General features: G+C 37.4%; 3 protein-coding genes across 3 annotated transcripts; 2 read left to right on the forward strand and 1 right to left on the reverse strand.

Annotated features, from left to right (window-relative positions):
* The first annotated feature begins 1,449 nt into the window (after positions 1-1,449).
* LOC107227893 (staphylococcal nuclease domain-containing protein 1) lies at positions 1,450-10,934 on the forward strand. The gene is made up of 9 exons (XM_015669172.2): positions 1,450-1,822; positions 2,426-2,544; positions 3,269-3,411; positions 4,103-4,609; positions 5,453-5,942; positions 6,181-6,811; positions 6,916-7,365; positions 7,548-7,751; positions 8,926-10,934. Exons 1-9 carry the CDS (start codon positions 1,772-1,774, stop codon positions 9,034-9,036), a joined length of 2,706 nt encoding a protein of 901 aa, XP_015524658.2. The 5' UTR covers positions 1,450-1,771; the 3' UTR covers positions 9,037-10,934.
* Positions 10,935-15,117: 4,183 nt separating this feature from the next.
* Positions 15,118-21,922, forward strand: LOC107227891 (ADP,ATP carrier protein 2). Its single transcript, XM_015669170.2, has 3 exons — positions 15,118-15,383; positions 18,557-18,818; positions 20,499-21,922. The coding sequence occupies exons 1-3, from the start codon at positions 15,221-15,223 to the stop codon at positions 20,974-20,976; spliced, it is 903 nt and encodes a 300-aa protein (XP_015524656.1). The 5' UTR covers positions 15,118-15,220; the 3' UTR covers positions 20,977-21,922.
* Positions 21,923-22,097: 175 nt separating this feature from the next.
* Positions 22,098-26,702, reverse strand: LOC124295257. Its single transcript, XM_046744552.1, has 4 exons — positions 25,928-26,702; positions 25,328-25,750; positions 24,434-24,749; positions 22,098-24,205 (listed from the first exon to the last, which is right to left on the reverse strand). Exons 1-4 carry the CDS (start codon positions 26,168-26,170, stop codon positions 22,725-22,727), a joined length of 2,463 nt encoding a protein of 820 aa, XP_046600508.1. The 5' UTR covers positions 26,171-26,702; the 3' UTR covers positions 22,098-22,724.
* Positions 26,703-27,060: the final 358 nt, after the last annotated feature.

A 27,060-nucleotide genomic window follows, 5' to 3' on the forward strand; every position in this document is an offset into this window, starting at 1 on the left:
GAAATAAAAGAGCGTTTATTAAAACAATAAATATTATCGTAGCATAATTTTTCATTTTTGTGACAAATCGTCTGTAGAATTTTTGCAGAAAATGAGAGAGCACTGTAGTGTAACAATAGTACAGATGTTCCGAATGGTAAATTGAAATCATCATAAGAACCAATAATCATAATGGTATCAAATTTGTTCTTTATATTTTACCAAATTAATTACCACACTCTGATATGTCAACTAAAAAGTTTGAAAAAGATTTAAGTAGAATAAGTAGAGTATTGTAACTCAAAAGGGAATCAATTATGAAAGCTTTACTACTAGACGTAAATTTTCCATTTGAAATAGAAAATGATACAATTAGTGAAAAAAACGAGCCTATGAACATTCAACTTAAAATTTGAATATTAATATTTAAACTGATCAATTTGATCTGTAATCCACGAAAAATATCTCCAAGTATTATCTAATATAATAAGTACTGTACGTATTTTCTATTCGATGCGTATGCAACAAGAAAAAATCTCGAAAATAGTAATGAGAGTGATATGTAAAACGGTAGAAAAGACAAGCTGACATCCGATTGACGTAAATTGTAAGATACGAGTTCAGGATATAGAGTGTACAGAACGTACAGAAGGAGGGATATTTTAGGGTTATGAAGAGTAAGCTGATTTTGGGTCAAATAAGGTTGGCGCTGTTAAACGCAAGTTGCTCATCTGGGGGTCGATTATGTAATATCACATTTCCCACCACCCAAGCATTCTGATTGATACACAACGTTTAATCAGAAAATTAGAATGCTTAGATGGTGGGATATGTGAAAAGTGAAATTACATAATCGACCCCCTGAAGCACGGTCGTGTATACAGGTCTGGGAACTCCGTCCAAAAACCTGTGCCTCTAACTGAGGCCGATATTTCCAAATTTCGCCACGTCGCTAGTGATGGAGGGGCATGCGCGCATTACAGCCCCGCCACGGTCTATATCGCTCTGTCTCTGTCACACACGTGCCCCCGAGATTGCAGCGCTCCGCGCTTTTGCGACCAATGAGGGAAACATGTGCCTCAGACAGATGCACACTGTGGGGTATACGAAATATGTGAGAGTGCTCAGACCTGTATATACGACCGTGCCCTAAAGTTAGTTAGATATAAGTGTAACTGTGTATCTTACTTCACATTCAATTTTGTATCAATCAGCGCTACGTCGGTTATCCTACGTACCATTATTTGTCTAGATTTTGAACGCGCCGTCCATTACAGAGTGCCCTTCTTCTATACACTCCGTAGTTCAGGGAGTAACACGTGCAGCAAGCAGTGAAAGCAGCAGCAGCTGGGCTGCGATGTCGTGTCGTAACGAAAATACGAACTTCGAGAATCGGTCGTCAGAGGTGTGACGCGTCGTGTGTCGCGTGTTGCCACATCACCACCAACATTAAGTAAAAGTTCCGTTGACATCCGTGTGTTGTGGAGATCGCGCTGGTGCCGAACCTAGCACTGCCAGGTCCGAAATACGTGGTAACAACCGCAAATAGAGAACCGACCCCCTTGTAAAAGATGCAGCATTCCCTTTGAATATCCTGCCAAGCAGTGGGGAAATTATTATTCTGAAGGGAGGAGCGCGTAGTGAAACTCGGAAAAGTCGTTGATTATTCATACGACGACAACACGTCTCTCTCTCTCTTCGTGTGCGTGTAGTATTATTATTATTTTTTTTTTTTTTTTTATTTATATTTATTTCATCTTTTCGAGTGAGGGTTACCCGAACAAACTCCACGATGAGCACGGCCGCTCCGCAAGTACAAACGAAGCATGGCATCGTTAAACAGGTAATTAATAAATCTTGTTAAATGCATCAGTCACGAATAATTCGCATTCGCAATACGGTAATAAACGTTCCTTCAAGCCATTCACCTTTTTTTCATATAACGAGCAAATTCCGAACATTGTCCTGCTGGCAGAAGCATGGTGGTCAAACCAAGCATATGGTATCAGGCCCTGTTAAAATCATAACGGTGTTTTCATACCTTTCATTAATTACCCCAATCGCATCGACATCAGTCGTCACAAACAGCACTGAAAATATTTGGAAAATAGATGATTAGAAAAAAAAAAAAAAAATTGTGTTTCTTCTCACCCGTTGCAAAAAAGGTTAGAAATCTCACCTTGGCTCGAATAATTTTACTTGTAAAAAACTGTTTCACCATAAATCTATTCGAGTTGATGTTAAGAACTATTTCGAGTCATTGCTTTTGTCAAAAAATACTCACCAATTATGCATTGCTGTGACCATCTGTGAGTCTAGACATTTGTTTCAATGCTGTATTTGCGTAAAAAGTCATTGAAAAATGTCGTCCCGATAAAGGAAAATCAAATTCTGCAACAATTATTACCGGCTATTTTATATGATGATAATTTTGATTCAATTTCAGGTCAATTCGGGTGATTCTATCATCATTCGAGGCCAACCAAAAGGTGGCCCACCCCCCGAAAAGCAGTTGATTCTGTCCAATGTGACTGCACCAAAATTGGCTCGCCGAGCATATAACAAGTTAGTATCCAAAGCTAGAAATTTCAAGGTTTTTAGTTAGGATGATCCAGGAATCGTTGCAAAACATAGCGAAATTTATTGAAAGTCTGACAATTAAAACAATATGCTAATTCATTTCTTATTATAAGAGTTCAGATTCCTAGGCAACACTCTGCGATAGATTCTATTAGTATTGTTATAGACATTGAATTCTGACAGTTTTTCAAAAATATTTTGAATGCACTAATTTTGAATCGTTAACATTCTCTTACATCATTTGCATTTAATTACATTTTTTTATACTTTGATTACTTTTTTCTAAAATACCAATGTCTAAAAATTCATTAAGAAACATTGGTTTGACTCTAGATGCACATTTTTGATTTGCAGAGTGTGATGGCTAAAATTAAAGGGTAATCAATTGATTAGACTCCTAAGAAAAAACTAATTTCGTACGGATCCCTAGTGAATTTATAAAAGTATAATTCGTGGTAAAATATAAAACTTGGGAATTAAATGTTGGAATTCAAGTAACATGTATAAAGCGAATTTTTCGCGAAGCAACCAAATTTACAACAAAGCTAGAATTTTTTTACTAGTGATTAAAATCTGGCAAATGTTCAGTGGATATTAAACTGAAGATATTTGGGAAGAAACAAAGAAATGGTTCAATTTGTACGGATAAAGCAATTCGATAAGATTTCTTGAATGCAGATTTTAAGATTCTTTTATTTGTACTTTGCAGTGCGGACGAAACTAAAGACGAACCTTACGCTTGGGAGGCTAGAGAATTCCTGCGTAAGAAGTTGATTGGACAAGAAGTAATATTCACATCTGAAAAACCTCCAAACGCTACCAGGGAATATGGCGTTGTATGGTTGGGAAAAGGTGAGGATATCCGATTAATTGAACGTAAAATTGTTGTATTACTTTTGTGACTAGTCAAACCAGAATTATCAGACTTTATTTTAAGACTGGAATCGATATAAAGGAATCAATTATCACTGTGGTTTGCCTGTTTTCGAGAAAGGCAAGAATTAAGTTTAATTTTTAAATTCTGTTGCACATTTTCACATTATCGAGCTTAACTATTATTAAACTACAAAACGTTCTCTTTTTTGGATTACTGTGTATACTACCACGGTTACAATTTTCTTTTTCACTTACGTACCAAGTTTATTATAAATACGGACTAACCTTAATGAGCATTTTGTAGTTAATTCTTATTGAATATAATTTCAATTAATGACATTATCTCGCCAATTTTGCATTTTTGTAACATACTCTGCTGGTCTGCTGGTCTGCTGGTAATATATAAAATATCAACAGCTACCATCTTGTCGTGTAAAATGCTCCAGCCCAAAAGAGTTGTATTTATAATGTCACTATTCTTTTGGTACTGTTACTTAACCATCCCCATAACCTGTATCGTGATTTCCCATAAACTTTCATTTCTATGTTAATTTTATAAGTGTTTATGTGTCCGTAATTGAAAAAGCAATGATTAATGATATCTTGAAATACAGTATTTCCGATTATTATGCGATGATAACATGGAAATTTGATCATTGGTCCTCAGACACAACCACTGGTGAGAACATCACTGAATCCCTGGTATCGGAAGGATTAGTTACAGTTAGAAGAGAAGGCGTCCGTAACGTAACACCTGAATTAGCTCGCCTACATGAATTAGAAGATGCTGCGAAGGCAGCGGGTAAGGGGAAATGGGCTGGAACCCCTTCATCTGAGCACGTTAGGGACATCAAATGGAACATCGAAAATCCTCGTAGTTTAGTAGATAAACTGGGTGGCAAACCAGTTAAGGCTGTTATTGAACATGTGAGAGATGGATCGACCGTGCGTGCATTTTTAATACCTGACTTTTACCACATAACTTTGATGATCTCTGGAATAAGATGCCCGGGATTCAAGCTTGAAGAAGGAAAACCTGTTCATTCTGTTGTTGTACCGTTTGCCGAAGAAGCTCGCTACTTTGTTGAATCTCGGCTATTGCAGAGGGACGTAGAAATTGTACTGGAATCAGTTAATAACAACAATTTTGTTGGCAGTATTCTTCATCCGAAAGGTAAATTCTTTGAAAATTAATTTACCATATTTTTCTCAGTGAATTTTTTATATCTCAAAATTAGTGTAAAAGTGACACAAGTTATAATCCCAAAGAAAAAAAAAAAAAAAAAACTGCCCTCATCCACATAGCCTGCGAAATGCATTGCAGATTAATTACGAATCTTATTAGTGAAAATATCGTAGTTGCTTTTGAATTTGAAACTCATTTTCAATATTCCGGTTATTCAAATTTCTAGGTAATAGCACACACACACGCACCGTTTTATTTCAAAATATTTATAGGTAATTGCAATTTCACAACTAACGGTCTTTCTTTCAAATACCAGAAATTACTTAATTCAATGAAAATCCCTGAACATCGGATTTCAACATGAAAATATGAAAAGTTCTATTTTGGTTTGACATTGAACAATTTTCAAATTTTCAAATTTTCAAATTGAACAAATGGAACAAAGGTGCTGTATTAAATCAAAACTGAAGTATCACATTCTAGTGTTATGGGAAAATGAATATGTCCTTCCTTGAAACCTGAAAATGTCAATCCATTTTAAATATTATTAGCACTAGACACTCTAATAGCCAAAATTGAAATATTTTGGAATCAAATAATATTATTAATGCATAAATGGAGATCACAAAAAGCCTCCGCCATGATCTGACTCAGTAATATTCAGGTGAGACCAGATATTGGTAGAGGTATATAAATGGGCATTTTCCACCTGGCTTACTATGTAGAATGATCAGAACTAAGGGTGCCCTACAAAACAATGTGATTCTTTCATCGGTCTATCGGTAATATACTGTTTGAATTGATGTAACTTACGAAATTATATAAATGCAGGAAACATTGCCGAAGCTTTGTTGCGCGAAGGATTTGCACGTTGCGTCGATTGGTCTATGGCATTTATGAAGTCTGGTGCGGACAAATTGTACCTTGCCGAAAAGAGTGCAAAAGAAAATAGATTGCGTATTTGGAAAGACTACGTTCCGTCTGGTCCCCAGATATCTGGCAAGGAGCGAGAATATACAGCTACAGTTGTAGAAATTGCCGCCGGAGATGCATTGATCGTTAAGACGCCGTGCGGAACTACCAAGAAGGTCTTTTTGAGTAGTATTCGTCCTCCACGAGGACCTGTTGGCGAAGATGGAAAGGCTGCCTCCAGACCAAAAGATTTCCGCCAGCTTTACGATATACCGTGGATGTTTGAGGCCCGTGAATTCCTCCGCAAGAAACTTATCGGCAAGCAAGTTAAAGTCGTTGTTGACTACATCCAACCTGCGAGGGAAAGTTACCCCGAAAAGATTTGTTGTACCATCACTATCGGCAAAATGTGAGTAGCACAAAATTTAGTAATAGTTGCAATTTCATGTCAAATATGTCAGTCTAATTGAGATCTGTCTGTGTTTTTGAGGTGAAATTCTTTTTAGAAGTCCTTTCTTGTAAACTACAATATGTTCCCCTCTTTCAGTAGATTCTTCATAAATTCTTAAAAATATCCCTGTTGTTCGCAAGTGATTTTTTCCAAGGTTTAAATAGCTGACAGTGTACATATTTTTTGTCAATTACAGCAATGTTGCTGAAGCGATGGTATCGAAAGGACTGGCTACAGTTTTGAGGTACAGACAAGATGACGATCAGCGATCATCGCATTACAATGACCTTTTAGCTGCAGAGAGCAAAGCCATTAAATCATTGGCCGGAGTTCATGGTAAAGAGAAAATCCTAGCACATCGAATCACGGATGTTGCCGGAGATGTAATCAAGGCCAAACGTTATCTGCCCCACTTGCAACGCTCACGTAACGAAGCCATCGTAGAGTTTGTAACCAGTGGATCTCGGCTAAGATTGTACTTGGGTAAGGAATCGTGTCTGATAACTTTCCTGTTGGCGGGTATAAACGCGCCACGTGGACCACGCTCAGTTCCCGGAGGTGGTGGCATCATCGAAGGTGCGCCATTTGGTGAGGAAGCCCTGAACTTCACCAAGGAACGATGCCTGCAACGAGAAGTTGAGATTCAAGTAATATCGATGGACGCTAAGGGAGGTAATTTCATTGGTTGGCTATGGATAGAAGGAGTCAACTTGTCCGTGGCTCTTGTCAAAGCAGGTCTTGCGTCTGTACATCCGACAGCAGAGCACACAGAATTTTACAGAGAATTGATCGTCGCTGAGGAACGTGCGAAAGAAGCACAACTTAAGGTGAGCTCATTGTTAGATCATGATATTTGTCCAGGCAAAGGAATCTCATCGTGTCTCTTCATCATCATTGATACTAAATGAATTGAGTAAATTTCACATTTCAGATATGGAAAGATTACGTCGAGGCTGAGGTAGAAACAGAAAAGCCTGAAGAAGAGGTACAAACTGGTGAAAGGAAAGTAGACTACCAGAAAGTCGTTGTGACTGAAGTGACCGAAGAACTTCACTTTTTTGCCCAAAATGTTGATCAAGGCGATGTTCTAGAAGGCTTGCTATCTCGCATGCGTCAGGAGTTGGCGGCAAATCCCCCACTTCCTGGTGCTTACAATCCCAAACGAGGTGATCTCGCCGTTGCTAAATTTACAGAGGATGATCAATGGTATCGTGCCAAAGTGGAAAAAGTTTCCGGATCAAACGTCAGTGTTTTTTATGTCGACTATGGCAACAGGGAAACATTGAATGTAACCAGAGTTGCCGCCATGCCAGGATCCTTTGCTACTGATAAGCCTTTCGCTACGGAATATGTATTGGCCTATGTCACTCTACCCAACGATGTAAGTAGTTTGTTTTCTGAACGACGTCAGGATGAAATCAGGGACTTGTGACATGAAAATATATATCTTCCACGCACTTCAGCGATACAGAAAATCTGATACATAATTGGAATTTGAGGATTACTCAGCTCCAAATTGAAGTATACGTATTTGTTAATGATTGTTTCCTCCTTGTTTTACAGAACGACTACAAAAAACTGGCAATCGAAATGCTACAGCAAGATACAGCAGGGAAACCTTTGCTACTCAATATTGAATATAAAGTCAACAATCTTGCTGCTGCTACCCTAGTTGATGCTACTACTAAAGAAGACGTAGCACGAGGTCTTATTCTGGATGGGTTTTTGCTGGTCGAAAATCGTCGTGAAAAGAGGCTTGCCAAATTTGTACGTATAAACTAAATTCGTTGATTCACTTTTACACTTCTTTTAATAATTATACTATAAAAATTAGCTACTCTTGTCAACAAATTTTACCTATAAAATGGCCATGATATTTTTCTTAGTAAATTAATAAGTACTCTGAAAGAACGGCATGATCTGATGATTCTATTTTTCGTCCAAACAGAATTAATTTCATCTTGTACAGTAAAATATTATTAAATTATACAAGTTTTTACTTGAAGAAATACCACTTTGAATTTCCAGAAAGCTACTGATAACGCGTTTAAAGTTGTACGCATTTCAAAAAATTGATTAATCCGAATAATATATATAGTTAAATCTACAAACTTTACACCAGATGCGTAAACTTCTTAAAACTAACAACATTAACTTAGTTAATATTTTTATTCTTTAATCAAGTAGGGTAAAACGAAAAAATTATAAAAACATTCACGAAAAATTCGGCAACAGTTAGAAAAAAATTGTAAACATGCGTTGGAAAATGATTTATTGTTTGTAAAGAAAAAAAAACGCGTTTTTATCACGCCCATGAAAAGTACAGCTTTGCGTAGCAGTTTAGCAGGACGAAAGTAGCCAATTTCATCTCAGTGTTCCACAAAACTACCACGCAAAGCCCCACCAAATTTCATTCGCTTGTTATAAAAACTATCGTCTGTGACTCAAGCCAAATATTGGCGATTGCAACTCGTGTGATTGCTGCCCTCGTGTCGCTCTGGCGCAAACTTCATACCCGTCGCAATCGTCAACTTTTGTCCTTTGTCACACAATATACAATTAATCAAGAAAAAATTGATATGAATTGTCTTTGAGAACTTTATGATCAACAAAGTAATACCTTTCAAGTTTAATGACAAACTTCTAGAGGGGCTGAAACCATAAACATACCAGAAGTTAAATTCGTTGTTGATCCAGATGATTAGGAAGGGGTAAAAAAAACTTCTTTTCTGTTCAAAAGCATTTTGACGAGTCCCGATTCGTGCATAAACCAAGAACTTTTACCCGATTCTGAAACATCAAGATCAAATAAGTTGGTGGAACACATGTGAATCTTAGAAAAATTGATTCCTGTAGTTTTTTCGAATGATTGAATGAGAGCTTACGAATTACGTATAGTATAGAACGATGTGATTGTCAAGAACGTTGTTACCTTTTGCAGATTGCGGACTATCAAGCTGCTCAGCAGGACGCAAAGAAGAGTCACCGTAATATATGGGAATATGGAGATATTACCGAGGATGACGCTAGAGAGTTCGGTGTTGGTCGTTAATTAACTTTGCTCAGAAAATTGTACATGGAAAAACAAATAAGAAAGAGATGAATGTCGACGGAAGAGAATATATAACATTGGCATAATAAATACATAAATACAGTACTGGTATATTATGTATGTACGTTTACAAGTAAGCATGTGTGACAGTGTAGGACTTGTGTGTTCTGTCGGTTGTGATTCAATCATAATTTGAATAATATAAAAAACGAAAAGTATAAATTATAAAATATAAATATTATTTCACAAGCAAAGGTGAATAGCGCTAAATAGATAAAGGAAAGACAAGAAAGGGTGCCAATTATCTTTGCCCCTTATAAATATATATATATATTATATATTAACTACCCTATCTAATGAGACTGTGTTGCCATTGACGTAACGTATTTCCATTTATTCTTATGTCAGACATACGTTTTGCATGTTTTATTATCATCCCGAAAAGTCAGATCGTTCGTGGCTCAGTAACTATGATGTTTACACAATTATAGAAGTATATTTAATAATTAAATTTCCACTGAAGAGTGGAGAGCGGGAATGGATGCTGGGTGTGATAGGACTAATAGAGACCTTAGAGTCGATAATCAATACGTATATAGTTAAAGGTGTTTCAAAAAAATCCGTCATCTATTTCTTTTATCTAACCATCCATCGCTGTTAATTTGCTGCTTCTCATCTGAACCCCCCCAAAATCTGAACTTTGGTAGAATGTGCTGAGATGCATCTTAATTCCCGTTGGAAAAGCATATGAATTTTTATGTTTCTTTAGAATCCCAAAAATTAGGAAATGAGTGGCGAAAATATTTAAAAAAAACACATGTGAAAAATCAGGGTTCTTTCTTTCAAATTCTGCTTTGTGCATCTACAGAATACACAAAGAAACTCTGCTAAAGCTGAATTGAACTAATTATTCTATATATATGTGTATTTTAAAATTAAAATAGCGAATTTAAACAGTGGAAAGTAAAAACAAAAAATTTTGGCATTTTCTTTTGAAACACTCAAATCTCTATATTCATAAATCATGATTATTGCATCGATGAAGTCAGTACTCGCATTTATTCCATACATTTTATTGCTTAAACACATCTATACATATAAATATATGTACATTATGTACAATATTTTTTTCTATTTTGTACACTTGAGATTAAAAGAAAATTATTAGAGGCTAAAATGCCTTTGCAAAATAATCTAAATTGCTTTTACACTAATCGTGTAGTAAGATTGATACATTTACGGCAAAATGTGCTTGTATAATATCCAACCAAATGTTTATTCAAAATACATCCTCCAGTTTCAGTACAAGTTTCGTTGTAAACAATGCAATGAAAGTGACTCAAAGTTCTAGTCTGGTTTGTTTGTGAAACAGCATGAGACATTGTTTTGGACTTTTATTCAACAGATTTTGCGGCACTCAAAATAGATAATCTAGAATTAATTAATTTTCAACGTAGTAAATGGTTATTTATAACCTAAAGTTATCGCATTTGCGAGTAAAACTAAATAAGAATAAAGTAAATGGAAAAGGGCCATGGGGATTGCATGCTAGACGAGTATTTGTATACAATTTCAGTGAATGTTCATCACCTCCCAATCAATTTTAGTAATTAAGTAATAATTGGTACAAGACAGTGACGGTATATTTATCTATTTATCTAACTAAGTAAATTGTAATATTGAACACAGGAGAATAATTAATTGCTACGAACTCCCATGCGGATATTACCTTTTTGCATAATACTTACACCTTAGTATGAAGTAATTATTGTTATAACCATTCTGTCTATATACATACACTGAGTCTATATACATACACTGAACAAAACCTGGGTTATAGGGCGCTGTCAGTACATATTACCAATAAACTGTTGAACAATCTTTTTCTTAAATACAAATATCATGCTCATTGTCTACCTATATACTGCAATGAAGTTTTCAATTCGAGTAACAAAAATGCTTTCTCAAAACTTTATTATCTTCCAACTATGAACGATAAGGCGTTAGCGCCTTTTTTTTTCTTTTAGAAGAATTGCATTGACGTGAAACAAATTAAGACTCAAAATTCTTAATATGAGATGCATTCTGAAATATAAATACTTAGAAAACTTTTAGATGGAACAATTACATGTATTTAGTTGAATCATTCCAGTATGACAGAAATATGCACTATGTTTCACACTTTTTTTAATTAAATATTTGAAATTCATAAGTTTTACCTTTTAGAAGATACCTGCATTGTTAGCCTGCCTTCAAAATTTCGTATCTGCATACTAAATTTAAAAGAGTCATCCAAATAATAGAAGGGCATTAAAAGACACGTAAAAAGGAAAAGAATTAGTTGAAATTTGTTCAATACAAAGATAGATAGTATTTAACGCCATCAAAAAAATTTCAACTAAAAAATAATTTGTCTCGTATGTGTATTTTCCAAAAACTTGTTATTTCCAAAATTATAGAAAATATTTTACAAAAAGCTATTGCTCCTGAAGTATTAGATGACGTACTTACAAATAATTCTTATTTTGCTGAATTCTATGTAGAAAAGATTTATCACCAATCACCAACATCGATGAGATTTATTTTCAATTGTGATATCAGTGCGAGGATTGTTTTTTGCTATTTCCGGCATTAAAGCTGACGATTGGTCAAGACATTCGTGCAATTACTATAAGCGTAAATAGATATACTTAAAGTATATAACACATACCTGAAGTTCCTGGTGCAAAGTAAGAACGGGACGCTAATAATACCGGAGCAAGGACGCTGATGCGTCTAGCTATTGAAATATTTCATATAGTTTAAACTCTATATCACGAAGGTCACGTGATAAGATTAACAGTGGTGTTATCGAGTAAGTACTACGACGGGAATTCTTAAGTCACGCAGGTTTACTTCAGGTTGAAAGGAAACACGCGGACGGTACCAATTCAAATACAGCCGTAACATAGAAACTCCTATTTTTACCCTACACACGTGGTTTCCAACAGTAGGTACTATACTTCTATTACGTAAGGACATAAGTCGTGAGTCGTAAATGCAGACCTTGGCTGAGGTTTTGCTTGAAAAATAAATTTATTCTGTCAGTTATTTTACCGAAGAACTTACGACTCAATGATATAATTACAGAGAAATCTAACGATTTACAAGTAACTAACTATAAACGAAAGAAAAAATATTTAAATGAAACCACTTGCAAAAAATGGTTAAAGCATTTAATATTCACTTGTAGAAACTGAAATATTTATGCAAGCCTGCTGAATGAACCGGAAAAGTCACAGTTTAAAATATTCGGTGTGTACAGATCATCGATATCAAGAGCTTTATTCTGGACGGTATATTTCATCGAATATATCGCCGCCCTTGAATTTCAAAATCTTGACTGACGATCAGGCCGATTAAGCGAGGCGAGTCAGATTTCAAGTTCTTATCTATAAAATATGATTCCTCGTAACGTTCATTGTAAGTTGAACCACGTCGATTCCGGAATACATTTGCTACAGATACAAATCAACTTCGTCTAGTTGATAATAAACTCGCGCATCAACTTCATAATATCAATCCATAGATATCGATTATTTACGCAATGTAACAAACTGCACATAGAAGTATTGTATGGATATTGATATCTGACGATAAGCTTGCAGCTTCGAATCTAATTCGAACTATTGCAGTTGCATATCGGAGCCAAATCGGAGCGTTTTGCCCAGCTTGCAGAATACACAGATATAGAAGTGCAGCTGCACTAAATAATCGATAATATTACGGTTGCAGTCGATGCTACCCGACCGGCTTCCTCTGCGCTTGCTGCAAGTGGGCGACGTGCATCTAAATGCAGATCGCACTGTAAATTTCTTTTCGGTGTTGATGACTATGTTTACGAATCACAATAACTTTATGACTGACCCAAGAATTTGTACGACTGTAATTTACTATTTCTAAAAATAAAACGACGCTGACCACAGTTTTTTGCAATGAAAATCAATTTATTTGACGTGTGACTATATAATAAGTTTTCATAATCAGAAGAATGTAAAATTAATTATGATTACTTCTGTGGTATAAGATATACTATCGTAGTGTTATTTACAATAGGATCTTGGATGGTTCACGTTACCGCAACATGTGAACACTTAACACAGGATACAAATATGTATGTGTGTAAATCGTGTAATCATTTGTTGTATCTTCATGGTACGCGACATGAAGATCCAATTGCACGTAACATTTCTTTCGGTGCGGCAAATAAGCGGTATAGGTATTACAAATATAAGTATACGATTTAATGGACGATATTATAAAATTTCGAATTATTGCATAGAAGAGAGCTAAATAACAGCATATCTTGTAAGGATATAAATTTTCTTTCTACACATCAGTTAAGATATGAATTTTTTATAGGACGTTGGACAGCAATAATTGAATATCTTGGTCTTCGAAACCGAAATCCGAGCATCGTCGGATAAGTTTTTAATCCCAATTCACTAAACAGAGATTTAGCAACTGTTCTGTTCCGCAATTTCGTCACATACTGTCACTTCAGGGAGGTCAGCCGTGCGTCAACGATGGCAACGGCAATTGTATAAATAACTCACTCGACGAGGTGAGACGTTTTGAATGGAAAGTGTCAAATAGGCATGTACACTTCAATCCTTATATAGGTGGTTATTACAGGTGTTTGTTTCGGAAATGGCGGTTTTCCTATCTTACTTAAAATGAACCGTGAACGTGATTCTGATTTTCTGAAAACAGGGCACTTAAAGGATTCACATCAAAGTATAAATTCGTTCCTGTCACGAAAAATGCATTTCTCGCCTGCAATCAGTCTTTGACAACGAATTTAATTCGGGGTGGAAGATTCTCAGGAATCCGAAGTCAGGAATGAACAAATGAGATTTCATTGAATATAAGCAACCTTTGTTCTTAAATTTCTGTGCCTACGTCCAAGTGCACCTGGCCCTGGCATTGTTGGCAGGTACAGAAAGGCCGCGGAAGTTTTGCAGTTGGGCAGCAGAGACAGAGTGCTCGACGTTTATAGACACCAGAATAAGCAATCGTCGAGTGCAAAAATGCAGTTCGAAAGAAAAATCCGGAAATCTCTGATACGACGAGAGAATAGAAACTGGATGTAGAGGGAATTTAGTATCGTAATACGAGAAATAGCAAAGTTCGATGGCAACGAATCAGCTGTTCTAAGACCAAGACTCGTGCATCCTCAAGAGTATAAATATATGCGACTCTGAGTCCCCGTTGCTCCATTGAACTTTGACGCTATTCCGGCACTGGCAACGAGCCACAGTTACGCAAGTTTCGTTCTGTTAACCTCCTTGCCTAATTGATTGACCTTGAGACACCTTCTTGAGACCTAGTCCTAATACTGGCTAAGAATCTGTCTCTTGGCTGGCATCACGAACTGCACCTCGGTCAGCGTGAAAATAAACAATGAGGAAACACCGGACATTTAGGGGGCCGTAAGAATCGGTTTTGCGGAATCTCAGGTAAACGAGCTGACGGTTGATAAGCTGGTTACGAAGCGATGCTCTAGATACGAAGTCACGCGGCGAGAAAGGGCGATGCCTGCAGCGACTGGAGTCTCGAATTTCATATGTAAATCGAGAAATCTCAATGTTTCAGTTTTCCAGCGGTAATTCCAGCTGACTATTCGTCTCAACTTTAACTACATCCACTCGATATCAGGCAAATTCGTACATTGACCGTGCAGGCCGAAATCTTCGATGTGCTCGGTACGCCCAGTAACGACCCTGGGCCCAGGCGCTTGTGACCCATGAGGATTCTTTTTATTGGTGAAGTTGGAGGATGTGACGCAATCAGGGAGCGCGGTATATTCGAACAATTAGAATGCGGCAAAAGAAATTGATTGAAACGTGATGAGACGGATAGGAGGATGGAATTGTTAGCGGAACGAATGAGCACGAGGAATGAATTTGAGTAACGAAATCGATATAACGCCGACGTGCCGTGGTTTGAGGGTCATCGACAAGCTTTTCGGAGGGACTGTACCTGCGCAAAGAGGATCACGTGACGTGCGCAGCTATTCTTAGCTGAGGTCGGATCTGAGGGAAAAGCTTTGCCTCGTTCACTCGTCGTCCGGCGCGCGTCCGTTACAGGAGTCAGTCTCTCCTTATCCTCTTGCAATCCGATCTCACACACCCAACACATAATAATGGCTAATCTTGCGGACCCCGTGGCTTTTGCCAAGGATTTTATCGCCGGTGGAGTCGCCGCTGCCATCTCGAAGACCGCTGTCGCTCCCATCGAGCGTGTCAAGCTTCTGCTTCAAGTCCAGCACATCTCGAAGCAGATCGCTGCTGACCAGCGTTACAAGGGTAAGTCCCGCTAACAAGTGAAACAAGTGAAAATCCGACCGATCAAACAAACGACTGTCGACTCCCGCGTTTCCTGCTCATTGCGTGACGCTGGCGTACGGCTTCGAACTTTTCGAACGCGTCTGCTGTCTCTCTCCCCCTCTCGTAGCTTCCTTCTTGTAGAAGATAGGTACTCAAATAGCTGATAGAAAAGGAAGAGAAGTACAGCCGTGCCCGACATCTAGCAAACACGAGGTCGCATTTTGACGTTATGCAACCACGAGACTCCGAATCTAATCCTCCCAGTTATATTGTTCATGGTTTTGCCGACGAACAGGCTTGTCTATAATCGTTTATGTAACCCGGTATGGTTTCGGCGCTTACATAACTTTTCCGAGTCACGCCGATGCCGATGAAACGCCTAAGCAAGCAGCGGGTCGATAAGCAGTGGCGGCGCGTGGATTTGCCAGATGGTGGAGCGCCGCTGCCTCACCTTACCCTGAGAATCGAAATCTTACGTACAAATCGATGACGAAGTAGCCTCCTGCCAAAATGGCCGACCGGCGACCGAAGCCTTCGAGTTTTACGAATCTGACCGCAAGGACAATCGGTTATCCTTACACCGGCATATATTTAGATTTGCTGATTTGCTGATTTTTATTGCGGTGAAATTCGTCTGTCACGCACCATGATACACTTAACTTTTTCTGTCACTCTCTCTTGGACTTGTCATTCGTGGTCGATCCTCGTAGTCCGCCATCTTGGAATATGGATTCCGGGATTACCGTGACGTATTCATTCTACGGACGTGGTCACTTTTCATTCTTCGATATCTCTGTAACAGAAGACTACAGCTCTGATTACAGTTACTCGTCAGTGAAAAATCAATGACTAGTTATGCATAGCATCATAATCGGTGCCGAGTACCTCTATGTAATAAAATTTTTTCTTACCATTCAGAAACTGACACGTTATAGAATTGTACAGAGAATTAAAGATCCACGCTTCAACTCGTATTGACGTAAAATCATCAACGAAGATGATGCAGTTTCTAAAAAGTAACTGCTGGATTATTAATTAATCGGATCAAGCCGGATTGAGGATGGTACGAATTAATAAAATTTAGAAGTAGTTTAAAAGTAGATCATGCGATTATTCATATCTTGAGAAGCCGAAGTTAGCAGCAGGGTTACTAGCCGAACAACGCTTACTTAACCACGCAGTGAAGCCTAATTGACATTCTTTTCAAAACAGAATGTAAGAAAAACACGATTGAAAACTTTTTTCGTGGTACAAATGACAATGTCTGAAGTTCACGAGGTCAACGTAACTTTACGAGATAAAAAATGATATTTAAAAACTTGAGAATTAGTTTTTAAGGGTTGCGATATTTAATTCGGTATTGTTTGGTGTGTTTAAGCTACAGTGTATGCATGGTTAACTGAATATTTGGCAATTTCAAAGTTACGAAATACTGTACATTTTAGCTACGCTAACTTTACGAACTTCAGCCAAATTATGTAAGTGGGGCATTTCACTCCAGATTGGTTCTACGATCTTGATACCCTCTCGATCGCGATATCTGTATGAATTTTTTACGTACATTAGGTATTGATCAAAGCTGGCTTTGATATATTTTTTCATATTTTCACCCTAAAACCATGAAGAGGTACAATTTTTTGAAAACATACAATTATTTCGAACAAGCTCACAATCAGACGCGTGTATCCCAGTATACATTACTCGAAACCTTATATAAGGAACTTTCAATGAAAATCGTTGTTACTTCTGAATTAAACTTCATGATACAAAAAACAGATGTGCCGTCTTTCTAAATTAGTTTTCAGTCGACATAGATGAAAAATTCACGATATTCCGAACAAGACTTTTTCAGTTTTATGTATTCCTTTGACACGAAAATTTCGATTTCATTTAGTAACTACTACGTCGATACACACCGTACAGCGACATTTTTTATACATGCATAACCCTCAGAGTTAGATTTAACACCAGTGTCCATCAGTATATAAAACAGTCAAAGAATTAATCTAGTGGAAAAAAATTATGATATCGGAATTTAACTGAGAGTGTAACTTAGGATCTGATTTATTAACCAGGGTGGCCACCCGTCTGGAAAACCGGGAAAAGTCAGGGAAATGTCAGGGACTTTTTATAGAACTCACGGATTTCAAAAGCTTTGTCCATAAAATTGAGATGCTATCACCGCATCGTCACAATTTTTCTTCTCTTCTTATTGACGATTATAAGCTTAGTTGTTGATTGTCACACGAATTCACTAGTACGAGCAGACATCGGTTTGATTTATCTATGGCCGTCACTGCGTGTGGAGACGCAAGTTCACCGACGCCTAATAGTCTAGAAAAAACGAAGCCTCAGGTTTTTGGCAATAGCTCAAAAAGTAAAAGCACTAGCGAAAATTTTAAAAAGATTCTTAAAGAGGAGGAAATTTCCAATAAAAAAGTACAAGCACCCGGAATTCTATCTTCAGTATTAGTAATTTTAATTTAACGCTGAACACAGGGCTCTGCGCAACTGTTACGGCATAGACTCGCCGCGTCTAGACAGTACACCGCATAAAATAATTGTTTTGCTGTATTAAATATCAATTTAAAAATTTGGATAAATTGTGGCGTATTCTTAACGCTTAAAAGAAAAATGTCCCGTTGGAAAAAAATTAAGTTTATTTTTCAAAAAGTTACACATTCGTTAATTAGTCATAATTCTTCGAACCTCGATTTTCATTGCAAACAGCATACATGTTCAAATAATAGCTCTAAAAATATTTCGCTTCTTGGAGCCCCTTCTTAAATATATACTTAACAAGACCAAGCAAATGGAAATTTTCATTTTTTGTCAACTTTCAAAAATCATAATGAACGGAACGATCAACTTTTAAAAACTTTTATAACTTTAATATATTTCGCCATACTTTACCTAGGTTACTATAGTTTTTAGTGATTTCTGCACAAATTGTGCATCAAAATGTTAGGGAAAAATAATGATTTTAGTCAGGGAAAACCGGGAAATGTCAGGGAATTCCGTGAGCGGAATTGAGTGGCCACCCTGATTAACGCCAAAATCGCATCGTTTGTCCTATTTCGGTTAGGTAAAATGTAATTCTGCACATTCAGTAGGATGTCTTTTGAATGTCGATGCTATTTCCCGATCCACAGGTATGATCGATTGCTTCGTCCGCATCCCACGAGAACAAGGATTCCTCAGTTTCTGGCGTGGTAACTTCGCCAACGTAATTCGTTACTTCCCCACCCAAGCCCTGAACTTCGCCTTCAAGGACAAATACAAGCAGATCTTCCTTGGGGGTGTTGACAAGCACACCCAGTTCTGGCGTTACTTCGCAGGAAATTTGGCATCTGGTGGTGCTGCCGGTGCCACTTCCCTCTGCTTTGTCTACCCCCTAGATTTCGCCAGAACCAGGTAAGATGAACGCTAATTTTCAAGATTTCAATGGTTTGTTTCTGTGTAAAAAGTCGTCTGTTATTTTTGGCCAGTAGAATAGTCGACAAAAAAAAAACGTCCTTGCAATTTGTAGCACATCAAGAAATACGGCAACCTTAATTTCCATCGTTTTTGATGCAAAAGGTTTTAATCGTTTCGGGAATAAAGTATTTGGTCCCATTGTTACGTGTCGTGTTACAGAGTTCAGAATGACGACGCACCGTGGAATGCGTTATTCAAAGGTACATGCGGAAAAAGATGTGGCGTACTCGCTGCAATGCTTGTGAAAAAAGTTCCACAAAACGTTGGCATTGCGTGTTTGTCCCTGTAACAGAGTGTTATCACCGCGTCGTCTGCTAATGTTGATATATCACGTTAGAATTTCACGATATCTTGGCTGTGTGGGACTGCGTTCGCGTACGATGAGTGATGGTAGTAGATATAATCTTGTATTCTTGCTCAGGGACTGCGGCCTTCAAACCCAATAAAACTGCAATTGGCTTACTCACGGCAGTCACTGCTCACTAAAATGAACACGGGTGCACAAAACTAGTTTACACGGCCATCGTCAGCATGGTTGTGAATTTTTAATTTTGAATACTGTTAGTGTTTAAGTATAGAATACTTTTGTTTGAACAACGCGATAAATAACAAATGAAAAAAATGACGTCATTTTGAGTTAATACCGCAAATGCACTTAAACTCAGGAGGAAACAAATATCTTATAAAAATCTATGGAATGCTGGACATGGTTTGGAAGAGAACATTTTTTGGGATTTTCCGAATAGGTTAGCCTATTGCCAAAACGAAACTCGTGATTTTCTTTTGATGAAATTAAGGTCGTGTACCGATAACGTATGGCTAAATTTATGCTCGGAGTGACGACAACCCGATAAAACCGGGAATAATCGTATTTTATCCCTAAATGATTTTGAAACTTGCAACTGTGCATCTACACAATACCATTTCCGAAAGCGAGCTTAGCTAAATTTATGAAGCCTAATTGAGGTTTGAAAACAATTTATGAAAAAAGTACGTTTTTTCCTGTAGATCGTCATAATTCCCTGACTTTTCCTGATAGAAAAATTCCGCGACTATTCCCGATTTTTCCGGTCGGTCGCCACACTGGTTAATGTTCCTAACTCAAATCTCTTGGAAAATTTTCGTCGCAATATATCAACAGGCATTGTCATAACTTTTAACATGACTTTTCTTATTTATGAGGTGCAAGTAACATTAATATAACGAAATATTGAGAGAGAATCACTGCTTTGGAAATTTATAAACAATTTTAAAGTAATTGAATTCAAAAAATGTAGTTATTTTTTACTTTGATGTAGTTGACTGAATTTGAGACAATCGTAATTTGACGAAATAACAACATATCCCAAAACTACCTCGACTACTAACGTTACAAACTTCAACTTCAGCCATATTTCACGTATGCCAAACCCACACTTCGTTTTTCCATTTTTACCCACGAAATTCTCGATTGAACAAATCGTTCCGAATATTTGAAAGCGTCTAAAAATTGTTATCCGTGATCGCTAAAATCACATTTTACAAGCTAAAGATATGTCGCGAAGTTTCCGCAATGTTAATATAATATTCTCGTACATAAATAATCGATATGCTAACTATTTTCGTTGTTCTCGAAAGGTTGGCCGCCGATGTCGGCAAAGCTGGAGGTACCCGAGAATTTACCGGTCTCGGAAACTGCCTGACCAAGATCTTCAAGGCTGATGGTCTAGCCGGTCTCTACCGTGGTTTCGGGGTATCCGTACAGGGTATCATAATCTACCGTGCTTCATACTTCGGCTTCTACGATACCGCCCGTGGTATGCTTCCCGACCCGAAGAAAACTCCATTCCTGATCTCCTGGGGTATCGCGCAGTGCGTAACCACCGTTGCTGGAATCATTTCCTACCCCTTCGACACCGTGCGTAGGCGTATGATGATGCAGTCCGGTCGTGCCAAGGCCGAGATTCTCTACAAGAGCACAGCTCACTGCTGGGCAACCATTTACAAGACCGAGGGTGGCGGTGCTTTCTTCAAGGGAGCATTCTCAAACGTTCTCCGTGGTACTGGTGGTGCCCTTGTACTCGTATTATACGACGAAATCAAGAACCTGCTTTAAATCGCGAAAGCAACGTCAAATCCCTTCCCCCAATGTCACCTTGTCCTCTCCACCATCCAGTATATTAAAGGAAACACCCACACAGCGTCCATCCTATTCCTCACACTGCCTGCTACCGGTAGCAGCCGGTTAGGATCGGATAGTTGGCAATTTCATGAATAACTTTGGCCAAATGGATAAGGATAAAACAATAGCTAGGGAAGCTGATTGATGGAACGTTATCATCAACATTGAATTATTATAACAACAGAAACACATAATTGAGAAATAAGAATGAAATGAGATCGTGCAGCAAAGAATAAACTTGTAGAAAAATAAGAAAAAAAATGCTCGTAATTTGGCATCTACGTATTCTACGGATAGAATGGCATTGTTTAATTTATTGCTGAATTCAACGTTTTTTTTTTCTTATTACTTCTCGACAGTTTTCTGCTTATACGTTTGAAGATATTTGTGAAATTGATAGGCATATAAATAATAAAGGTATTACGTATATACACGTCATATATTACCTCGAAACAATGTAAAACGAAAATGAAGCAAAACGTTCCGAGTAGGCACGCGAAAGTGGATGACGATCGGGAACCTAGCAGCGTCAACGCGAAAACATTCGATCAAGATGCGAGAGGGACGCGCGTCGAAAGTTTTGATACGATGACGACGCTGGCGGGGTGCGTAGACCAGGGCCGCCCCCGCCCTTATCCTCGGCCCATTGTAGATAATTAATAAATAATGATAATTAAATGAGTAACAGAAGAAGATTAAAAAAAAAGTATCATGTAATGATATCAGTAATAATTTACCATTGAGAAGGATAATTTAATTTCACGCGACAGACGACTCCATGTAAGATAAACGTTGATAAGAAATGCGTGTATGCATCTATTCTGTTCATGTTAGGATGTATGCAGCGTAACAGCAACTCAATAAAAACTAATAAAACGAACGCTTATTCTTACATAATTTACTTTTCTTGCTATTCTTTTTGTTTTTGTTTCTCCGAACTCTTTTTCCCTGATTTATTGACAATTTCAGCGTGACCAACAAAGCGGAAAAATGATGGTCTATAAAATTCATTTACAAGATGCGGGGACTACATGTCATCCTTTTTTTATTTTTTGCTTTTGAGTACATCAAGGATTTAAAAATCTTCAAAAAAACATAACTCAATTAACATTGAAATGGCGCACGTCGTGGGAATGACGTATGTGTTATACGGTGACATTTTGACCCAAGCTTAAATAAATCAGTTGTACTTTGAGATTATTCGAAATTTCTCATTGTATAACATATTTCTAACCTTTATAAAAATAGGCCTAGGATTAAACATGTTGGATTTTTAGGATTTTCATACGAAAAAAATTATTTATGTAACATATTTCTACCCTTTATAAAAATAGGCCTAGTCTTGAATATGTTGGATTTTTGGGATTTTCGTATGAAAAAAATTATTTTTTCACTCAAATACGCGCTATTTTCTTGATTTTCAATATTTGTTACAAAAAATTATAACGTTATTCCAAAGATATTCCACTTCAAGATAGGCTTGGTCTCGTAAGTCAGTTTTTCAAAAAGTATATTTTGCGGAATGAATGGTGAATATTTCAAGGAAAAAATGACATTGGGTAAGGTTGGAAGTCCATGCAGTTTTCGATGAAATAAATGACAAACTACATTTTTTTATAGATGAGAATTCATTATCTTATGAAAATATGTTCTAGAAGTATAAAATCAAATGATAATAATCATCACTTTTGTTCAATAGGTGCACATTCGACGCATATGTAAGCGCGGTGCCTATTACACATCGACCGCAGGCACGAAGGGCACTTTTCTCGCGATTTCCGATCAGATCCTCGTTGACAAAGGCCGCATCTTACTCGAATAGAAAAATACGGTCTTTCTTCATCAACAGAAAGTTTCTGTATATTTAGTATTCCCGCAATACCACTTCGGATATTACGGCGGACACTAAGATTTTCTAAGCGAGCTCGCAAATGTGGAGTTGCTAAATGAAGAGCTAATCTCCTCATGCAATCTATCGCTCTTACTTTTTCACTGGAACCTGTATTCACTAAAAGACATTTCAATAAAATCCTAGAATTAACCATAGCCTGGTCAAGAATCCCATAAAAAATACGTACAGGCCAGCGATTTGTTCTTTTAGTAACAGTGTAAGCATGACATAATTGGTCAAAACAATCAGTTTGTCCCTTAGTTTTATTATAATGTAATATTATTTGAGGCTTTCCGTCAATTATTTCAGTAGATTTAGAGTATGTTGAAGCTAAAAGTATAATTTTATTTTTTTCTGGTGTGTGAGAAAGCAAAGTTATTTTTGGAGAAAAACAAAACTTTGTGTGGGGCACTGTTTGCGATGCAACTCTGAAATCAGCTGGAATTTCCCTTTTATGTTGGTGAATTGTTCCCGTTACCGTTAGATTATAAGGTTCGTCACAAAAACGGTCAAGCATCGGAATGGTTGTAAACCAATTATCACAAGTTATCGTACGACCTGACCCATGAATCGGTTCGGTTACTGCTCTTAAATAATATTCTGGAATACTTTCATTTGCTAATTTTCCATCTAAAGTTACTTTTCCTAAATAAGGAATAGCGTGGTACAAGTACGCGGTTGTAGCATCATTCAAAATTTTCAATTGTAACCCGCATTTATCCGGCTTTGCTTTCATGTGCCTACGAAATAAACATCGTCCACGGAAACTGAGTAATTGCTCACCAACAGTTGTTTTATAATGAATATTGTAACAGATTTGACAATTTCGAATAAAAATATTCCAAACTTCTCTTATTGGCGCGAATTTATCAGCTTCATCTCTTGTTTCTTTCTTATCAAATCGAATACACATACTAAGAAAAGTAAACCTCATTCGTGGCATTACACACCGATAAAACGTTAATCCGTTTGATGCACTCCACAACTCGTGAATATCTACATTCGAACACTTCCATGCTCCAGAATAGTAAAATAAAGCAACGTAAGCCTTCATTTCTTCCATGTCTGTGTGATGGTGATACGACTGCATTGTTTGACCTTGCGATATCATCCCAGTGCAAACATTTTCAATCTTGTCGTTCGTATTATCCACTATAATTTTGAAGATTTCATCAGTAAATAATACACTCCAAAAATCTTCAATTGTTGATAAGCCTGCAGCAGGACCAACGGGGCCAGGAACAAACTTTGATTCTGATGGCAAATGACGATCTAAAAAAAAGTCATTCTATTACGTTTACAAAAGTTTCTAGCATTCTATTAATTTTTTCTTCACATCAATGCTCTCTCTCTCTCCCTGTTTCATTTATCCTCTCCCCACGTCTTTCGTACATTCACTGTTTACTGCAGCTGTACGCAGGGGTAAACAAACTCCACTACTAAGTCTCATCCAAGCTCCGCATAAGCAGACTATACACCTACACAACGACAGTTACATACCTGAGCATCTTGTTAGAATTTTCGTACTCCATTTGTACCCGTTCTTGCCTTGAAGTGTCGTTAATGGCCAGTCGCCAGTTGAGTTTTCAGAGTTTTCGCTAACGCTCCCATCTCTTTGCGCGCAAACCTCTGAAGGACGCTGCTCTAAACTGGTATTTTCATCTTCGTGGAAGTCATCCTCGCTTTCTGTAGAATAAGAACTCTCTTGGGACAAATAATCTTCTTCATCTGAAGATGCCTCGTCCAAAGCCTCTTCATGCGCATCATCGTCCATCAAGACTTGAGCGATTTGTTTACTCCGGAGATTATAAGGTATCTAATTCAAGAAAATTAAAAATTTGCTCCAATTTTGACTCAAATCACAGTAAATGACACACAGGTGGTAAATTGACCCCATGCTCACATTGAATTGCTCTAATTTGCAGCTGACGCACGACTGACTTTTCGTACCTGCTTGAATACAAAGTTTGAACTCGCAATTGAAGGTAGATGGTGGGGTAAGTCCTAATTCCAGCAGGAAGAGTTTGAAGACTTCGAGTAAAAATGGTCTGGGGTCAAAGTAGCCCAGGGTGACATTGAAGGATTAACCGTTTTTGAGGCCCTTCCCCATAAGACCAGCTGTGAGATTTTGGCAGACGCCTTCCTCCCCAGCTCGTTATCGCATAGATTTTTCTATCTGATACGACACGGACGGCCCCCAATCATTAATTTAATATTTTAAACACGTGCTCAAATTTTGTTTAAGCCACTACTCTCATCTCTTTCAACTTTCTTCAAGTATAGTCCACATTGCTTGTGAAATAAGCATTCTTGGATCTTCTTAGATACTTCATGTTGAGTTATTAGCTTTGTTTATGGTTCTAGTACCTAAAATAAAATTGCTGATATACTTACATCGGTCGTTTTTATTCCAAGTGAAGAATTTATGGTTAAAGTTGAGTCAGTGTTACAGCCTTTGCTCACATAACGAGGTGTCTTGAGCAAATTACATTGAGTACTGTTATCGCAGCTAGTATAATAACTTATTGCATCAGAAACTAAAAGTTTGTAATCATTAGTTTCATCATCAACTGTAAGTAGGTTTGCTGAACAACTAAATGACTCTCCCGAGGTTGAGGACTTGACTAAATGACCCTCTAAAGGTGTTGATGGCTTTGGCGATAACCTCAAAGAGCTGAATGTGTCTTGTGGCTCTGATTTTACCAATGTTTCATCTTCTCTTGATTGAATATTAAGATGGGGAACAACTCCATGTTTTACTCTGATAGGTCCTCCCATTACTGTATAGTTATCCCAATGTTCCGCGTCTTCTGGCAACTGTGAAGAAAGTGAAAAAGTGAAATTAAGTACTATGGGATGTATAACTTTTTATATCTGATGTGACATTGTTTTGCGACAGTATATAATTACAGTTTAATACATTTCTAATTTCAAAACGACTCGAAAACAAGTTCGTAGCATAATGAAGTTATAATTAATAGGTAAAACACTTACATTGAAGTGATCTTCGCAGCAATGCATCCACGAACCTGGATTGAAGACAGCACGATCTCCGGTTAGACCGCGGGTTAGACCCACGCTTTCTGCCCATTTCTTACGAATTGCAGAGTTTCTTGGTGCAGCAATAAATACTTTGTTCGGCGAGTTATCACTATTTGAAAGACAGCCAGGCACGAAGCATATTGTACGTCTCTTCCTTTTAGTATTATTTCTTTTTATCGCTGTTTTCATACTCATTGTCAGAGTTATCGGTTTAATTGGTTGTTTATTATTTGTCGCTCGAAAATGACACACAACTAGAGTGAGAGAGACACCTCTCACGCGTTGCCAACCTATCAGACGAATATTTCTTTATATGGCGCCGAAACAATTTTTTACATTTCTTATTTAGATCGCATCACAATAATTCTTCAGATATATTAATGGCACCACAATAATTCCTCAAATTTCTCATTTTTAAAAGTGATGTTTGACGGTATTGAAACTCAATAAATACAGTAATACATAATACGTTTCAATTTTTCGCTTTATAACATGGCAATTCTAAAAATATATGATAATTAGCGAACGAGGTGACACCATCTTGAATCCCGATTGATAACATATATTTTAAATTTCGAGCTAATATTTAATATTTACTCATTTTATTCTACACAGGTAACATATTTACTTATTGAATTTGTTGGTGAACAAACTTGGGGAACTACTCTACCTATAACTAGTCTTAGAGAAATAGGTTAGGCGAAGTGTTGAGAAGCGCTTCTGCACTCATGGTAGGTTTCCGAAACACACCCCGCGTCATCAATGCACACATAATAGGTTTGTCGTGTTCCGTATAATTTTTGTACTTCCGTAATACAGAGTGATAGCATGCGTGCAGTGCATCCATGCAATTTTACACAATTTGGGAATCCAATTAACTTGGAAAGGGTAATTTCAATCGATTCTGAGACGAATGACTTTTTCTTCAAGACCGCAAGGCTTACGATGTTTTTACAAAATTTCGAATATTTTGAATAATGCTGAAACTGACTCTAGGATGCACCGTATCGACATAATTTTGCTACAGGAATCGATTACGCGCAGTTCGAATACGCTGCAAGCATCGAATTAAAATGAACTGCTGA

Source organism: Neodiprion lecontei, chromosome 7 (genome assembly GCF_021901455.1).
Source record: "Neodiprion lecontei isolate iyNeoLeco1 chromosome 7, iyNeoLeco1.1, whole genome shotgun sequence".
Classification (NCBI taxonomy): domain Eukaryota; kingdom Metazoa; phylum Arthropoda; class Insecta; order Hymenoptera; family Diprionidae; genus Neodiprion; species Neodiprion lecontei.

Excerpts from the sequence above, each read along its gene's own strand:
- LOC107227893 (XM_015669172.2), top strand. The coding sequence starts at position 1,772 with ATGAGCACGGCCGCTCCGCAAGTACAAACGAAGCATGGCATCGTTAAA. Across the intron at positions 2,545-3,268 it reads GCTCGCCGAGCATATAACAA|TGCGGACGAAACTAAAGACG; the intron begins GTTAGTATCCAA and ends TGTACTTTGCAG. Across the intron at positions 4,610-5,452 it reads CAGTATTCTTCATCCGAAAG|GAAACATTGCCGAAGCTTTG; the intron begins GTAAATTCTTTG and ends ATATAAATGCAG.
- LOC107227891 (XM_015669170.2), top strand. The coding sequence starts at position 15,221 with ATGGCTAATCTTGCGGACCCCGTGGCTTTTGCCAAGGATTTTATCGCC. Across the intron at positions 15,384-18,556 it reads TGCTGACCAGCGTTACAAGG|GTATGATCGATTGCTTCGTC; the intron begins GTAAGTCCCGCT and ends CCCGATCCACAG. Across the intron at positions 18,819-20,498 it reads CTAGATTTCGCCAGAACCAG|GTTGGCCGCCGATGTCGGCA; the intron begins GTAAGATGAACG and ends TGTTCTCGAAAG.
- LOC124295257 (XM_046744552.1), bottom strand. The coding sequence starts at position 26,170 with ATGAGTATGAAAACAGCGATAAAAAGAAATAATACTAAAAGGAAGAGA. Across the intron at positions 24,750-25,327 it reads TTGGAATAAAAACGACCGAT|ATACCTTATAATCTCCGGAG; the intron begins GTAAGTATATCA and ends TTCTTGAATTAG. Across the intron at positions 24,206-24,433 it reads AATTCTAACAAGATGCTCAG|ATCGTCATTTGCCATCAGAA; the intron begins GTATGTAACTGT and ends ACTTTTTTTTAG.